At 52.8% G+C, this 13,046-nt stretch overlaps 1 protein-coding gene across 1 annotated transcript; it reads left to right on the top strand.

The window, feature by feature from the left end:
- Nucleotides 1-2,542: 2,542 nt before the first annotated feature.
- LOC135441334 (uncharacterized) lies at nt 2,543-10,766 on the top strand (the record flags this gene model as incomplete). The annotated part of the gene is made up of 6 exons (XM_064700880.1): nt 2,543-2,760; nt 4,260-4,303; nt 5,028-5,166; nt 6,196-6,227; nt 6,734-6,973; nt 10,123-10,766. Coding segments are annotated over exons 1-6 (1,317 nt in total), but the record flags the coding sequence as incomplete, so codon positions are not given.
- Between the last annotated feature and the right edge of the window lie 2,280 nt (nt 10,767-13,046).

The raw sequence follows: 13,046 nt of genomic DNA, 5'->3' as shown, positions 1-13,046 counted from the left end.
TGGGGTAAATTTGGGGATGAATTTGGGGATGGTTTTGGGGGAAAATTTTTTGGCTTTTTTTGGGGGGGAAAATTTTTTTGGCCATTTTTTTTGGGAATTTCGACCCTTTCCCAAGGGGAATTTCTTGGCCTTTTCCCGGGGTTTTTTTGGGGGGAAAAAAACCCAGATAAAAAAACCCCAAAAATTTTTTTTTATTTTTTTTTAAACAATTTTCTTTTTTTCCCGCGCCCAGCAAGGGGGAAAAACGAGCGCGGGGTTAAAAACTCGGGGCCAACCGAACATGCTCTCAAGGACGGGAAGCAAGGGGCAAGAAAGCCATCCTGTTTTACCCGCTTTTTCAAGGGGCCCGCAGGTGAGGCCCCCGGGGGGGGGGCCAGGGGGAAAACCCCTTTTGGGGAACCACGGGGAAAAAAAAACCCCGATTTTTTTCCCAAAAAACCCGAGCAAAAAAATTTGGGATTTTTTTTTTAAAATTTTGGGGGGCCTGCAAAGGGGGGAAAGGCCCGGAAATTTAAAATTTTTAAATTAAAAGGCTTTTTAATATTTTGGAAAAAAAATTTAATTTTTCTTTTTCCCTTTAGTTACCCTTAAATTATTTTTTTTGGGGTATTATTTTTTTGGGTTTTTGGGGGAATTGGGGGTTTTTGGGTTCCCAAAAAAAAAAATAATTTTTTAGTAACAAAATTTTTTAAAAAATTTTAAAAATAAAAAAGTAATTATTTAGTAGAGTATGATTTTTTTGTGTTTTAAAATTTTTTTTTTATTTTAAAAAAATTGGGGGTTTTTAAATATTGGGCCCCATAATTGCAGATTTTTAAAACCAAACCAGGGGGAAAATTTCCCCGTTTTTTTTTTTTAAATTTTGGGTGGCCCCCCCCAAAGGCGGATCCCCGGGAGTTTTAAAATTTAAATTTTAACGGGGTTTTTAAAAAGTTTTTATTTTTTAAAAATTTTTTAAAATTTTTTTAAACCCTTTAGTTACCCCTTAAAATTTAAATTTTTTTTGGGGTTAATTTTATTTGGGTTAGGGAATTAAGGTTTAAATTTACAAATCGAAAGAAATTTTTTTTAGTAGCCCTTTTTTTTGAGTGTATTACAAATCAAAAGTAATTTTTTAAAAAAGACTATGATTTTGGTTTTTTTAAAAATTTTTTTTTAAAATAAAAAATTTGGGGGTTAAGAATTTAAAAGGGGGCCCTAATTGCACCAAAAATCCCTTTTAATTTTTTATAAAAATTACCATTATTTACAAAAAAATTTTCCTTAATTTTTTTAATACTAATTAAGTAATTACCAAAAAAAAAAGGGCCCTTTAAAATTCAATTACCTGGGGTTATGTTTTTTAGTGTTTTTAAAATTTTTTTTTATAGGGAAAAAATTTGGGTATTAAGTTTTTCTCCCTTTTTTTGAAAACCAAAAATTTTGGGGGAAATTTTTTTAAGAAAATTATCATAATTTTACTAAAATTTTTTTTAATATTTAATATTTTAATTTTAAAGGGTTTTTCAAGAAAAAAAGGGCCTTTTAAAAAAATTTCATTTTTCCAAAAATTCCCCCTGAAAAAAAAAGGCTTAATATTCAGTACCAATTCCAAAGTTCGCATAAAAAAATCTTTTTAAAAATTCAAATTTTTCCTAATTCCCAAAAACCCCTTACAAATTTAAATTCGGTGTTAACAACAATTATTGTAATTCAGATAAAATTGCTATAATTTTTTTATACTAACCCCATTTAAAAAATTTTTAAATGCAGAAAAATTTTCTGAAAATTTACCCAAACAAACCCCAATTGAAAAATATGGTCTTAAATTTTTTAAACCAAAAAAATAACACAAAAAAAAGCCCTTTACCAACAAAATTACAATTTCCCCAAAAAACCCCCCCAACCTTTTCCCCAAAAAATTTGAAAAAATTGTAATTCAGAAAAAGTCGCTTTAATATTTGATCTAACCCCTTTTAAAAAATCTTTAAAACAAAAAAAATTCCTAATTACCCAAAAAAAAATTTTTTTTTTTAAATTTTTCCCCCAAAATTTTGGGTTTTTTAAAACCCCCTTGCAATTTCCTTTCATAGTTGATAAAATTTTTGTTTAAAGTAAAAGTCGCTTTAAATTTATACTAATCGCCATTTAAAAAATTTTAAAAATTACAAAAAATTAAAGTAATTCCCCCTAGAAACCCCCTTTTAAAAATTTTCCCAACGCTCAACGGTTCCAAATTTTCCCTTAAAAATTTGGAATTTTTTTTTTTTTTTTTTTAAAAATTTTTTCCCAAAATTTTTGGGTTTCCTTGGAAAACCCCCCTTTGAAAATTTCCTTCAGTTTTTGATAAAAATTTATTGTAATTAAAAAAAATTTGTTAATGTTTTATAACACCTTTAAAAAAATCTTTAATTAAAATAAAAAACCTAAACCATAAAACCCCCCCCAAAATTTTCCCCCGGGGCCTCAACCGTTCCCGTAATTCCCCCAAAAAACCGGTAAAAAATTTTTTTTTTTTTTAAAAATTTTTTCCCAAATTTTGGGTTTCCTTGGGCCCCCCCCCATGGATGGTGAAGTCGAAGGGATCACGAGGCGGGGGCCTGCGGGGGATATGTCCTCCATGGGCCCCGACATACCGCTGCGGACCCGGCAAGACGGCGTCCCCACCACCCATCAAGTTGTGGGGGGGATCGTGACGCTTCCCGCGCAGGCCCCCGGAGTGCCCAACGGCCAAACGACGTCACCGGGCGATCCCCCCACCACCCCGTCATCAAGTACATGGTGGGGGGGTTTTTTGGGGATTGGGGGTTTTGGGGGTTTGGGGTTTTGGGGGTTTTTGGGGTTTTGGTTTGGGGCCACCCCGCATCAAGTACGTGAGTGGGTTTTGGGTTTTGGGGTTTGGGGTTTGGGGGTTGGGGTTGGATTGGGACCACCCCGTCACAATCAGGTTGACGGGGTTTTTGGGGAAATTTGGGGGTTTTGGGATGGGTTTGGGGTTTGGGGTTTGGGATCAGGAATGGGATTGGGGTCACCCCTCATCAATACGTGAGTGACGTTGGGGGATTGGGGTTGGGGTTTGGGACCACCCCGTCATCAAGACAGTGAGTTGGGTTGGGGTTTGGGGTTTTAGGATTGGGTTTGGTTTTGGGTTTGGGGAGGGGAAATTGGGATCACTCCGTTATCAACTACAGTGAGGGGGGTTTGGGTTTTGGGGTTGGGGTTTGGGATCACCCCGTCTCAAGTACAGTGAGTAGGGGGGTTTGGGTTTGGGGTTGGGGTTTGAGGTTTGGGGTTTGGATTGAGACACCCCTCATCAAGTACAGTGAGGAGGGGGTTTTGGGGTTTGGGTTTGGGGATTGGGGTTTTGGGGTTGGGGATTGGGGTTGGGATCACCCCTCATCAAGTACAGTGATGGGTTTGGGTTTGGGGATTTGGGGTCAGGAATGGATTGGACCACCCCGTCATCAAGTACAGTGATGAGGGGGTTTGGGGGGGGGGGATTGGGGTTTTGGGGATTGGGCCCACCCTGTCATCAAGTACAGTGAGTGACGGGGTTGGGGGATTGGGGTTTGGGGTTTGGTTTGGGATCACTCCGTTATCAAGTACAGTGAGTCGGTTTGGGGTTGGAATTTGGGGTTTTGGGGTCGGAAATGGGATTGGGGTTTGGGGTTTGGGTTTGGGGATTGGGGTTTATGGTTGAAAACACCCATCTCAAAGTATCAGTGAGTGGGTTTGGGGTTGGGTTTTGGGGATTGGGGTCAGGAATGGGATTGGGATCACCCGTCATCAGTACAGTGAGTGACGGGGGTTTGGGGATTGGGATTGGGATCACCCCGTCCTAAAACTCAGTGAGTGACAGGGGGTTTGGGGTTTTTTGGGTATAAGATTGGGAACCCCGTCATCAAGTACAATAAGTGACGTTTGGGGATTGGGGTTTGGGGTTTTGGGGTTTGGGTTTTGGGGTTTGGGGTTTAGGATGAGAATAACCCCATCATCAAGTACAAGTGAAAGGGGGGGCTTGGGTATTGGGGTTGGGGGTTGGAGCTTGGGGATTGGGGCAGGAAGGGGATTGGAACCACCCCCTCATCAGGTACATGAGTGACGGGGGGTTTTGGGGGTATGGTTGGGGGTTTGGGATCAGGAATGGGTTGGGACCACCCCTGTCATCAAGTACAGTGAGTGACGGGGGTTTTGGGGGTTTGGGGATTGGGGTCGGGAATGGGATTGGACCCCCCAATCAAGTACAGTGAGTGATGGGATTTGGGGTTTGGGGTTGGGAGTTTGGGATTGCGGTTTGGATTGGGCCACCCCGTCATCAAGTACAGTGAGTGAGGGGGTTTGGGGTTTGGGTTTGGGTTTGGGGGGTTTGGGGTTGGAGTTTGGGGATTGGGGTTTGGGTCGCAAGGGAAGGGGGCCACCTCTTTTGCAAGTACAGTGAGTGGAATTTGGGGTTGGGGTTTTGGGGGTTGGGGCCCACCCCGTCATCAATACAGTGAGGGGGGGGGTTTGGGTTTTGGGGTAGGGGATTGCAACCCCCCGTCACAAGACATGAGTGGAGTTTGGGTTGGGAATTTGGGATTTTGGATTGGGATACTCATCATCAAGTACAGTGAGGGGGGTTTGGGCATTGGGGTTTGGGATTGGGAATTGGGACCACCCCGTCATCAAGTCAGTGAGTGACAGGGATTGGAATTTGGAGTTTGGGGATTTGGGATTGGGGATTTGGGGTTTGGGATGTGGGATTGGATCACCCCATCATCAAGCACAGTGAGCGACGGGATTTGGAGTCAGGACTGGGGCTTGGTGACCCCAGTGCCCCTCCCAGGTTTTGGTGCCCCGCTGACCCTTGACATGTGGCGGACCCTTGGGGACCTCCCCATGGCTTGGTGGCCCTGGTGCCATCCCCATGGGCTGGTGACCCCCGACATGTGGGTGACCCCGACATGTGGGAACCCCTGACATGTGGGTGACCCCGACGTGTGGGTGACCCCTGACGTTGGGTGACCCCTGACGGGGGTGACCCCCACCGGTGTCCCCGGTGTCCCCAGACGCGCTGTGGGAGGAGGGCAAGGCGGCGCTGGAGCAGCTGCTCAAGTTCATGGTGCACCCGGCCATCTCCAGCATCAACCTGACGGCGGCGCTGGGCTCGCTGGCCACCATCGCCCGCCAGCGGCCCATGTTCATGGCGAGGAGTCATCCAGGCCTACGAGACCCTCCATGGTAACGTCCCCAGTGTCCCCAAGGTGTCCCCTGGTGTCCCCTTGGTGTCCCTTGGTGTCCCTTGGTGTCCCCTGGTGTCCCTTGGTGTCCCCATGTTCATGGCCGAGGTCATCCAGGCCTACGAGACCCTCCATGGTAACGTCCCCAGTGTCCCCAAGGTGTCCTTTGGTGTCCCCGTGGTGTCCCCTGGTGTCCTTGGTGTCCCCAAGGTGTCCCCATGTCACCCCATGTTCATGGCCGAGGTCATCCAGGCCTACGAGACCCTCCATGGTAATGTCCCCAGTTTCCCCAAGGTGTCCCTTGGTGTCCCCAAGGTGTCCCTTGGTGTCCCCGAGGTGTCCCTTGGTGTCCCCAAGGTGTCCCCATGTCACCCCATGTTCATGGCCGAGGTCATCCAGGCCTACGAGACCCTCATGGTAAACGTCCCCAGTGTCCCCTGGTGTCCCTTGGTGTCCCTTGGTGTCCCTGGTGTCCTCTGGTGTCCCCATGTTCATGGCCGAGGTCATCCAGGCCTATGAGATCTTCCATGGTAACGTCCCCAGTGTCCCCTGGTGTCTCTTGGTGTCCCTTGGTGTCCCTTGGTGTCCCTGGTGTCCTTTGGTGTCCCCTGGTGTCCCTTGGTGTCCTTTGGTGTCCTTTGGTGTCCCTTGTGTCCCCTGGTGTCCTTGGTGTCCCCATGTTCATGGCCGAGGTCATCCAGGCCTACGAGACCCTCCATGGTAATGCCATCTGCTGTCCCTTGGTGTCCCTTGGTGTCCCTTGGTGTCCCCTGGTGTCCTTTGGTGTCCCCATGTTCATGGCTGAGGTCATCCAGGCCTACGAGACCCTCCATGGTAACGTCCCCAGTGTCCCCTGGTGTCCCCTTGGTGTCCCCTGGTGTCCCTTGGTGTCCCCTGGTGTCCCTTGGTGTCCCCTGGTGTCCCTTGGTGTCCCTTGGTGTCCCCTTGGTGTCCCCTGGTGTCCCCTGGTGTCCTTTGGTGTCCCCATGTTCATGGCCGAGGTCATCCAGGCCTACGAGACCCTCCATGGTAACATCCCCAGTGTCCCCAAGGTGTCCTTTGGTGTCCCCTGGTGTCCCCTTGGTGTCCCTTGGTGTCCTTGGTGTCCCTTGGTGTCCCTTGGTGTCCCCCTTGGGTCCCCTGGTGTCCTTGGTGTCCCTTGGTGTCCCATGTTCATGGCCAAGGTCATCCAGGCCTACGAGACCCTCCATGGTAACGTCCCCACTGTCCCTGGTGTCCCTGGTGTCCCCTTGGTGTCCCCATGTCACCCCATGTTCATGGACAAGGTTATCCAAGCCTCCATGGTAATGTCCCCAGTGTCCCAGGTGTCCCCAGGTGTCCCTAACCCCATCCCCTGTCCCTCTCCCTGTAGCCAACCTGCCTTTGACATTGGCCATGTCCCAGCTGTCCCCTGGTGTCCCCAAATGTCCCCAACCTGTCCCTGTCCCCACAGCCAACCTGCCGCCCACGCTGGCCATGTCCCAGGTGTCCCTAACCTGTCCCCAAATGTCCCCAACCTGTCCCTGTCCCCACAGCCAACCTGCCGCCCACGCTGGCCAAGTCGCAGGTGAGCAGCGTGCGCAAGAACCTGAAGCTGCACCTGCTGAGCGTCCTGCGCCACCCGTCCTCGGGCGACTTCCAGCCGCAGATCACCACGCTGCTGGTGGACCTGGGCACGCCGCAGGCCGAGATCGCCCGCAGCATGCCCAGCCCGCGCGAGGCGCGCAAGCGGCCCCGCGACGAGCCCGACGCCGCCCTCAAGAAGATGAAGATCGGTGAGTGGGACATTGGTGTCACCTCCCCATGGTGGTGGCCATGGTGGCCATCAGGGTTCAGGGTGGGTGGTGGCCATGGAGGAGCCCGACGCCGCCCCGAGAAGATAAAGATCGGTGAGTGACACCACTGTCACCTCCCCATGGTGGCATTGTCACTCCCCTGTGGTGGTGGTGGCCATGGTGGCCATCAGTGGGTTCTGGACATGGCCCCAGGATGAGCCCTCAAGAAGATGAAGATCGGTGAGTGGGACATTGGTAGCATTGGTGCCACCTCCCCATGGTGGTGGTCATGGTAGCCATCAGGGTTCAGCCATGGTCATCAGGGTTCAGGGTGGGTGGTGGCCATGGGAGGAGCCCAACGCCGCCCTCAAGAAGATGAAGATCGGTGAGAACCCCTGGTGGCATCAGTGTCACCTTCTCTGTGGTGGTGGTTTTCCATGAGGGATGGGTGGTGGTGGCCATGGTGGCCATCAGGGGGTTGTGGAGATGGCCCTGGGACGAGCCCGACGCCGCCCTCAAGAAGATGAAGATCGGTGAGTGGGACATTGGTGTCACCTCCCCATGGTGGTGGTGGCCATCAGGGTTCAGGGTGGGTGGTGGCCATGGGAGGAGCCCGACGCTGCCCTCAAGAAGATGAAGATCGGTGAGAACCCCTGGTGGCATCAGTGTCACCTTCCCCATGGTGGTATCAGGGTGGTGGTGTCCATCAGGGTTCAGGGTGGGTGGTGGCCATGGGAGGAGCCCGACGCTGCCCTCAAGAAGATGAAGATCGGTGAGTGGGACATTGGTGTCACCTCCCTATGGTGGTGGCCATGGTGGCCATCAGGGTTCAGGGTGGGTGGTGGTGGCCATCAGAAATGGTCCCAGGATGAGCCCAACGCTGCCCTCAAGAAGATGAAGATCGGTGAGTGACACCACTGTCACCTCCCCATGGTGGTGGCCATGGTGGCCATCAGGGTTCAGCCATGGCCATCAGGGTTCAGCCATGGCCATCAGGGTTCAGGGTGGGTGGTGGCCATGGGAGGAGCCCGACGCCGCCCTCAAGAAGATGAAGATCGGTGAGTAGGACATTGGTGTCACCTCCCCATGGTGGTGGTCATGGTGGCCATCAGGGTTCAGCCATGGCCATCAGGGTTCAGGGTGGGTGGTGGTGGTCACCAGAAATGGCCCCAAGATGAGCCCGACGCCGCCCTCAAGAAGATGAAGATCGGTGAGTGGGACATTGGTGTCACCTCCCCATGGTGGTGGCCGTGGTGGCCATCAGGGTTCAGGATGGCCATGGTGGCCATCAGGGTTCAGGGTTGGGTGGTGGCCATGGGAGGAGCCCGACGCTGCCCTCAAGAAGATGAAGATCGGTGAGTGGGACATTGGTGTCACCTCCCCATGGTGGTGGCCATGGTGGCCATCAGGGTTCAGGGTGGGTGGTGGCCATGGGAGGAGCCCGACGCTGCCCTCAAGAAGATGAAGATGGGTGAGTGACACCACTGTCACCTCCCCGTGGTGGTGGTGGCCATCAGAAGGTCCCAGTGGCCTCATGGGGACACTGGGGACAGGTGGTGGCATTAAACCCCCACAATGTCGTCCCAGTCCCTTCTGGGGACACTTGGTGACATTAAACCCCCCCAGGTCCCCTGAGTCCCACCTGGTGACACCTGAGGGGAGGTGACATTAAATGTCCCTCATGTCCTCCAGGAGCCACCACCAGTGACCCTGTGGTGTCCCCAACCCTGCTGGTGGCCCTTGGGGACACTCAGGGACCCTCTGGTGTCCCCAACCCTGCTGGTGGCCCTTGGGGACACTCAGGGACCTTCCCATGTCCCCAACACTGCTGGTGGCCCTTGGAGACACTCAGGGACCTTCCCCTGTCCCCAACTCTTCTGGTGGCCCTTGGGGACACTCAGTGACCCTGTGGTGTCCCCAGCCCTGCTGGTGGCCCTTGGGGACACTCAGTGACCCTGTGGTGTCCCCAACACTGCTGGTGGCCCTTGGGGACACTCAGGGACCCTTTGGTGTCCCCAACACTGCTGGTGGCCCTTGGGGACACTCAGGGACCCTCTGGTGTCCCCAACACTGCTGGTGGCCCCTTGGGGACACTCAGTGACCCTCTGGTGTCCCCAACACTGCTGGTGGCCCCTTGGGGACACTCAGGGACCTTGTGGTGTCCCCAACCCTGCTGGTGGCCCTTGGGGACACTCAGTGACCCTGTGGTGTCCCCAACCCTGCTGGTGGCCCTTGGGGACACTCAGGGACTCTTTGGTGTCCCCAACACTGCTGGTGGCCCTTGGGGACACTCAGGGACCTTCCCGTGTCCCCAACACTGCTGGTGGCCCTTGGGGACACTCAGGGACTCTTTGGTGTCCCCAACCCTGCTGGTGGCCCTTGGGGACACTCAGTGACCCTGTGGTGTCCCCAACACTGCTGGTGGCCCTTGGGGACACTCAGTGACCCTGTGGTGTCCCCAACACTGCTGGTGGCCCTTGGGGACACTCAGGGACCCTTTGGTGTCCCCAACACTGCTGGTGGCCCTTGGGGACACTCAGGGACCCTGTGGTGTCCCCAACCCTGCTGGTGGCCCTTGGGGACACTCAGGGACCCTGTGGTGTCCCCAACACTGCTGGTGGCCCTTGGGGACACTCAGGGACCCTGTGGTGTCCCCAACACTGCTGGTGGCCCTTGGGGACACTCAGGGACCTTCCCATGTCCCCAACTCTTGTGGCCCTTGGGGACACTCAGTGACCCTGTGGTGTCCCCAGCCCTGCTGGTGGCCCTTGGGGACACTCAGTGACCCTGTGGTGTCCCCAGCCCTGCTGGTGGCCCTTGGGGACACTCAGGGACCCTCTGGTGTCCCCAACCCTGCTGGTGGCCCTTGGGGACACTCAGTGACCCTGTGGTGTCCCCAACACTGCTGGTGGCCCTTGGGGACACTCAGGGACCCTGTGGTGTCCCCAACACTGCTGGTGGCCCTTGGGGACACTCAGGGGCCCTCTGGTGTCCCCAACCCTTGTGGTGACCCCTTGGGGACACTCAGTGACCCTGTGGTGTCCCCAACACTTCTGGTGGCCCCTTGGGGACACTCAGGGACCCTTTGGTGTCCCCAGCACTGCTGGTGGCCCTTGGGGACACTCAGGGACCTTCCGGTGTCCCCTCAGAGCCACCCCTGGGCGAGGACGACGAGGACAAGGACCTGGAGGCGCCGGCGGTGGCCGTGGCCAAAGTGGCCGGAGCGGTCACTGTCCCCTCGGACACCGACATCACGGCCGAGTTCCTGCAGCCGCTGCTGACGCCCGAGAACGTGGCCAACCTGGTCAGGAGGGGACATCGGCCTTGGGGACACTTTGGGGACATCTTGGGGGGGGGTGTCACCTGTGTCACCTGTCCTGCTGACCCTCGGGAATGTCCCCAACCTGGTCAGGAGGGGACAGTGGCCTTGGGGACACTTTGGGGACATCTGGGGGAGGGTGTCACCTGTGTCACCTGTCCTGCTGACCCTCGGGAATGTCCCCAGCCTGGTCAGGAGGGGACAATGGCCTTGGGGACATCTTGGGGGGGGGTGTCACCTGTGTCACCTGTCCTGCTGACCCTCGGGAATGTCCCCAACCTGGTCAGGAGGGGACAATGGCCTTGGGGACATCTGGGGGAGGGTGTCACCTGTGTCACCTGTCCTGCTGACCCCCGGGAATGTCCCCAACCTGGTCAGGAGGGGACATCGGCCTTGGGGACACTTTGGGGACATCTGGGGGGGGGTGTCACCTGTGTCACCTGTCCTGCTGACACTCAGGAATGTCCCTACCTGGTCAGGAGGGGACAATGGCCTTGGGGACACTTTTGGGAGAAGCTTTATGGGGTATTTGGGACATTCTGGGACACCTGAGGTGGTTTTGGGTTCCCTCAGGTGATTTTGGTTCCCCAAGGTGATTTCAGTGTCCCTGAGGTGATTTTGGGTTCTCCAAGGCAGTTTTGGGTTTTCCAAGGTAGTTTTGGGTTCCCTGAGCTGATTTCAGTTTCCCTGAGGTGTTTTGGGTTCCCTGAGCTGATTTCAGTTTCCCTGAAGTGATTTTGGGTTCCCTGAGCTGATTTCAGTGTCCCTGAGGTGATTTTGGGGTTCTCCAAGGCAGTTTTGGGTTCTCCAAGGTAGTTTTGGGGTCCTTGAGGTGATTTCAGGGTTCCTGAGCTGATTTCAGTTTCCCTGAGCTGTTTTCAGGTTCCCTGAGGTGATTTTGGGTTCCCCGAGCTGATTTTGGGTTCCCCGAGCTGATTTTGGGGTTCCCCGAGGTGATTTTGGGTTCCCTGAGCTGATTTCAGGGTTCCTGAGCTGTTTTTAGGTTCTCTGAGGTGATTTTGGGGTTCTCCAAGCTGATTTTGGGTTCCATGCAGTGTTTTTGGGTTCCCTGAGGTGATTTTGGGGTTCCCCAAGGTAGTTTTGGGTTCCCCGAGCTGATTTCAGGGTCCCTGAGGTGATTTTGGGGTCTCCAAAGGCAGTTTTGAGTTCCCTGAGCTGTTTTTAAGTTCCTCAAGGTGATTTTGGGTTCCCTGAGGTGATTTCAGGCTCCCTGAGGTGATTTTGAGTTCCCCAAGGTGGTTTTGGGTTCCCTGAGCTGATTTCAGGGTTCCTGAGGTGATTTTGGGGTTCTCCAAGGCAGTTTTGGGTTCTCCAAGGTAGTTTTGGGGTCCTTGAGGTGATTTCAGGGTTCCTGAGCTGATTTCAGTTTCCCTGAGCTGTTTTTAGGTTCCCTGAGGTGATTTTGGGTTCCCCGAGGTGATTTTGGGTTCCCTGAGGTGTTTTGGGGTTCCCCAAGGTGGTTTTGGGTTCCCCAAGGTGATTTCAGTTTCCCTGAGCTGTTTTTGGGTTCCCTGAGGTGTTTTTGGGTTCCCCAAGGTGGTTTTGGGTTCCCTGAGATGATTTCAGGGTTCCTGAGCTGTTTTTAGGTTCCCTGAGGTGGTTTTGGGGTTCTCCAAGGCAGTTTTAGGTTCCCCAAGGTGATTTTGGGTTCCCCGAGGTGATTTTGGGTTCCCTGAGGTGTTTTGGGGTTCCCCAAGGTAGTTTTGGGTTCCCCGAGGAGATTTCAGGCTCCCTGAGCTGTTTTTAGGTTCCCTGAGGTGATTTTGGGGTCTCCAAAGGCAGTTTTGGGTTCCCCGAGGTGATTTTGGGTTCCCCGAGCTGATTTCAGGGTCCCTGAGGTGGTTTTGGGGTCCTCCAAGGCAGTTTTGGGTTCCCCAAGGTAGTTTTGGGTTCCCCGAGCTGATTTCAGGGTCCCTGAGGTGGTTTTGGGTTCCCCAAGGTAGTTTTGGGTTCCCCGAGGTGATTTCAGGCTCCCTGAGGTGGTTTTGGGGTCTCCAAAGGCAGTTTTGAGTTCCCTGAGCTGTTTTTAAGTTCCTCGAGGTGATTTTGGGTTCCCCGAGGTGATTTTGGGTTCCCCGAGGTGATTTTGGGTTCCCCAAGGTGGTTTTGGGTTCCCTGAGCTGATTTCAGGGTTCCTGAGCTGTTTTTAGGTTCCCTGAGGTGATTTTGGGGTTCTCCAAGGCAGTTTTGGGTTCTCCAAGGTAGTTTTGGGTTCCCTGAGGTGATTTCAGGCTCCCTGAGGTGATTTTGAGTTCCCCAAGGTGGTTTTGGGTTCCCTGAGCTGATTTCAGGGTTCCTGAGCTGTTTTTAGGTTCCCTGAGGTGATTTTGGGTTCCCCAAGGTAGTTTTGAGTTCCCTGAGCTGTTTTTGGGGTCTCCAAAGGCAGTTTTGGGTTCCCCGAGCTGATTTTGGGTTCCCCGAGCTGATTTTGGGTTCCATGAGGTGGTTTTGGGTTCCCTCAGGTGATTTTGGGGTTCTCCAAGGTAGTTTTGGGTTCCCCGAGCTGATTTCAGGATCCCTGAGGTGAATTTGGGGTTCTCCAAGGCAGTTTTGGGTTCCCCAAGGTAGTTTTGGGTTCCCCGAGCTGATTTCAGGGTCCCTGAGGTGGTTTTGGGGTTTTCCAAGGTAGTTTTGGGTACCCCGAGGTGATTTCAGGGTCCCTGAGGTGATTTTGAGGTTCCCAAGGCAGTTTTGGGTTCCCAAGGTAGTTTTGGGTTCCCGAGGAGATTTCAG

Source organism: Zonotrichia leucophrys, unplaced genomic scaffold (assembly GCF_028769735.1).
Source record: "Zonotrichia leucophrys gambelii isolate GWCS_2022_RI unplaced genomic scaffold, RI_Zleu_2.0 Scaffold_246_77416, whole genome shotgun sequence".
Taxonomy (NCBI): Eukaryota; Metazoa; Chordata; class Aves; order Passeriformes; family Passerellidae; genus Zonotrichia; species Zonotrichia leucophrys.
Note: the sequence above shows the minus strand (reverse complement) of the source record. Positions and strands in the feature narration are given on the sequence as shown.